The sequence below is a fragment of the Mus musculus genome, chromosome 5 (genome assembly GCF_000001635.26).
Source record: "Mus musculus strain C57BL/6J chromosome 5, GRCm38.p6 C57BL/6J".
In the NCBI taxonomy this organism is placed as follows: Eukaryota; Metazoa; Chordata; class Mammalia; order Rodentia; family Muridae; genus Mus; species Mus musculus.
Genome location: NC_000071.6, coordinates 143,817,067 through 143,821,571, shown reverse-complemented (window position 1 = coordinate 143,821,571; position 4,505 = coordinate 143,817,067). Strand labels below are relative to the sequence as shown.

Here is a 4,505-nt window from a genome sequence, read left to right as displayed (position 1 = left end):
CACACATCGCTCCAATGCCTGTACCCACACACACTTGAACACACACACACACACCACATATACAGAAATTTTTAAAAGGGTAAGATTTTTCTGGAGGTGAACTTGAGTTGAAGCTGAAAGTTGGAGGACCGGGGTGGCCTCGAACTCACAGCAGTCCTCCTGCCTCTGTCCCCAATGCTGGGTTACCAGATAGTGCCACTGTGACCTTCAGGCTTCTTTATACTCAGTATTTCTCTTTTCTGCAATAACAAAAGTCTATTTTTTCAGGTCTTTTTTGGGGGGGTTGAAGGTAAGGGCAGATTAACTCTAGGGTCACCAACATGACAGGCAAGAGCTCTTACTGCTAAGCTACCACCCAGATTTTAAAAAAAACTCTACTCTTTAATATAAAAAACAACAAATAATCAAGTCTATCTAAGAACTTAAGAAATGGGGAATGGAGAGATGGCTCTGTGGTTAAGAGCACTGACTGCTCTTCCAGAGGTCCTGAGTTCAAATCCCAACAACCACATGGTAGGTAGCTCACAACCATCTGCAATGGGGTCCAGTGCCCTCTTCTGGTGTGTATGAAGACTGCAACAGCATCTTCATATACATAAAAATAAATCTTAAAAAATAAAAAATAAAAAGGAGGAGAAAGACGGGAAGTTAAAATGTGGTGAGGAGTGGGGGTGGACCTCTGGAGAGCCGGGGAGGAACAGGAAGTGAATCCAATCGAAACGCAGTGTACGAATATGAATTCCTACAAATAATAAAGTATATATTTAAAAAGTCTGAAAAAAAAAAGTCTGAGGACCTGGCTTAGTTGGTAGAGTCCTTGCCTAGCAGACACGAAGCCCTGAGTTCAACCCCCCAGGCACAGTGGTCACACATAAGTGTGCCTGTGACTCCAGCAACATCGAGGGAGAGGCAAGAGGATCATAAAGTCTAAGTTTATCCTTAGCTACATAGCAAGTGAGAGGCTAACTTGGGATACATGGAACCCTGGTGTTAACAAAATACCATAAAATAATCTAAGAAGATGACAACGTTGAAAAGGCCAATACAGGCTAGAAAACTGGCTCAGCAGTCAAGACTACATAACCCGCTGAGGACTGAGATTCGGCTCCCAGCACCCACACCACGGGGCTCAGGAATCCAGCTCCAGGAGGATCCCATGCCTCTGGCCTCTACAGGGACCTGCTCTCACGTGCACACGCCCACACAGCGTCACACGTAATTAAAAATATTCTTTTAAAGGCTAACACTCAAAGTAAGTAAAATGGAAAACAAAGGCTGAAGAAAGTTCCAACTTCCCGGCCTCATCTACAAGCAGAAGAGGAAACATAGGTAAAAGGAGAAATGACTCCAAGTTCTCAAAGTACAAAGATGTCAGCTGCAGGTGCGAGCCGAATTGAGTTCTAGCTGCTTGCCAAGCAGGATGTCGGTAAACATACAAGACAGATAATCCGGAAACATGCTCCCAACAGCCAGGCCGTCAGTAAGGGAAAGCCTGGTCAATCAGTCCTCGTGCCCGCTACCTGGGAGGCTAATGCAGATTCCAATCCAGGCTGGGCTTCCGAGTGAATTCAATGGGCAACTTAATGACACCCTGAACAACGTTAACAACGTTAGCGGAGCGGAGCAGAAGCTCAGCTGCGGGGCACTTGACGAGCGTTCACAAGATCCTAGCTCAATCCCCGGCTTAACAAATAAATAAAGTATTGTTACTGTATTATTTTGTTTTTAGACAGGTTGAAGGATTAATCTAAGGTAATACTTTTGAAACACTGGTGACAGCTGGGCGTGGTGGCGCACGCCTTTGATCCCAGCACTTGGGAGGCAGAAGCAGGTGGATTTCTGAGTTCGAGGCCAGCCTGGTCTACAGAGTGAGTTCCCGGACAGCCGGGGCTACACAGAGAAACCCTGTCTCAAAAAAAAAAAAAAAAAAAAAAAAAAAAAAAAAAAAACCAAAACCAACCCTGGTGACTAATGAAAGAAAACGAATGTCTTGGAATACAGACTGGCTTCGAGACTGCGGTCTGCTGCAGCGAGACTGCGGTCTGCTGCAGCGAGACTGCGGTCTGCTGCAGCGAGACTGCGGTCTGCTGCAGAATTCCTACAGCGAACTGCGATTGCTCATTGAGGCTTTGACTTTTCTGACTCCACCGTGAACTGGCAGTATGATCTCTTCAAAGCATTCAGACCACCTGTAAGACATCACCTAACTCTTGGCCTTACACCCATTAAAAGTGATACTGAACGTTCCACAGACCTTTCTATGTTTAAAGGCAAAGAATCAGCTGTGGGTGAATACTCGTCATCTCTTTAGAAGAGGCATCACCACGGAAGCAGAGCCGTATTAACAGGAAGAGGGCAGAAGTTCGAAAGTTTGTCCTCGCTCACTCCCTTCCGGAATAATCTTTGGTGTGCAGACACTCTTATCACGGCGTCACAGAAGAGATGGACCTGCATGTTTACAGCTGGGCCCTCTCCTAGGACACACACTTGCTCGGCTCACGGGCTACAGTAACATGCCACTTGCCGTGTGGGGAAAATCTGCATATTCATTTAAAAGTTATCTTACAACCAGCCTCTATACAGCCTACTGAGTCACCACGATGAACAACTTTTATTTCTCATTGTGGTCAATTATTACAGGCAGGATTTAAAAATGAAAATGGAGAAGAAAAAAAAAAAACCCTGAATTTAGTGTACACTCCTAACTCCACTACAACATACTCATTTCTAGCTTTACTGTAACCTTATAAGCATTCTGTGTATACAGCTAAAACCTCCTTGGATGTATGTTTTGGGGGCTGGAAGATAAACCCAGGATCTCACTCATCCTAAAACATTCTCTGTCACTGCTCCACCGTCATTATCCTTTTTTGTTAGTTCGAGATAGAGTCGTATGTACTTCAAACTGCCCTGGAACTCAACATGAAGCTCAGGCTTGCCCTTCAAGTCCCGATCCTCCTGCCTCCACTTTCCATACGTCTGGGTTACAAGAGTGCACCACGACTCGGTGTATTCACTATCGAGAGCACAATTTCAGTTTTAAAACGGCTCAAGCAACTGGTACCAACCAACTGCACTTTCTGTAAAATACCAGAACGTTAACCTACATAAGAATCGATGTTTTGAAGACGACGCGCCTTACGTTACACAATTTGATTTACATGTATCAAAAGCCTCAAGAAAACTGGAGCGTTCGTGTACTACCTCGCTAAAAGAAATCATTACTTATCTAATCTTTACTTATCTAATCTCATTCTAGCAGTGAACAAAGATTACACTCAGCGAAGAAAAACAAGAAGCGAAAAGCGGCCTCGGGGAAGTGGCGCAAAACAGAAGTCAAGAAATACAAATGCCCACAAACGGGTAGAGCGTAGACGCTCTTGTAGTAAATATTTACCTAACCCTTGACAGCCTGCCCGCCACCTCCCGGTGCCCTACAGCTCTGGGCCCGAGTTCGAGCCCCGAGGCGGCCTAGGATCTTAGGTGACCACCGGGGACCACTGGCGCGCAGGAACTCATATGAACAGCGAACCGTGGGACTGCGCGAGCCATCCCTGTCTCACCATCATACTTGGGGTCCGACACCTCTGCGGGGAAGTCGATGGCAGGAGGCGCGGCCACCGCCCCCGCCGCGTCGTCGTCCGTGTCGCGCTCGCCGTCCACGGAGCTGCCCCCCAGCATTGCCGTTCGGAGCGTGGATAGTAACCTCGCTCTGCCGGTCCCCAGACGCTGCCGGCCACTAGAGCCTCCCCCCAAGCCGGAAGTAACACAAGAGCCAACGGAAGTCCCGCCCCAGTGACCAGGAAGTTTCTGTAGGGGGGCGGGCTCTCGCTGTCCCGCCCCTTTTTTCTCTAAAGGAAATGATTGGCTGATCCACTGCGGGTGTGCCCCGAGTGGGCAGGACAAGCAGGGGTGTGCTGGCGCGGCGTGGTGCGGCGCTGCCTGTGTAGGAAGGACCTTTCTCCTTGACCCTGTGGGTTGTGTCTGGTTCTCTGTTCTTCCCATATTATCCCTGTAGGCATCATAAACGCTCAGATCTCACACCTGCAAACTTTTCTCTGGAAAGTATAATAAGCAAGGGGACCCACACTCGGAAAGACAAAGACCGCGTGTTTCTCGCTCAAATGCAGATATCCTAACCTGTAATGGATATACGTGGGAGTAAGTGTGGGTAAAGCCTAACAAACCAGAAAGAAGACCAGAGAGAGTGAAAACTGATGTTGGGGCAAGGGCAAAGTAAATAAACCGAGGGGAAGATACATGGTGCGCGGGGGAGGGAGCGGGGAGACCGGGAAAGTAGAAGCAGTATTTTATGGATGTTGGTATATCAACTCTGCCTTCATATGTGTGTCTGTTGCCTATGGAGGCCAGAAGAGGGCATCAGATCCCCTGGGACTGGAGTTACAGAGGACTGATAACTGATGAGAATTGGACTAGGTCCTCTGCAAGAGCAGCAAATGCTGTTGACTACTGAACCGTCTCTCCAACCTCTTCTTTGTGTTTTA

General features: G+C 47.6%; 1 protein-coding gene across 2 annotated transcripts in view; it reads right to left on the bottom strand.

Moving 5' to 3' along the window:
* The window catches only part of Eif2ak1 (eukaryotic translation initiation factor 2 alpha kinase 1), an 84,926-nt gene extending 81,146 nt beyond the window's left edge, over window positions 1-3,780 (bottom strand). The window contains exon 1 of one of the 2 annotated variants that reach the window (NM_013557.2): window positions 3,564-3,780. In NM_013557.2, coding sequence (NP_038585.2) covers window positions 3,564-3,681 — 118 coding nt within the window. In that variant the 5' untranslated portion in view covers window positions 3,682-3,780. The remainder of the gene's footprint in view (window positions 1-3,563) is intronic. The other variant, XM_017320685.2, reaches the window with a different exon arrangement.
* Between the last annotated feature and the right edge of the window lie 725 nt (window positions 3,781-4,505).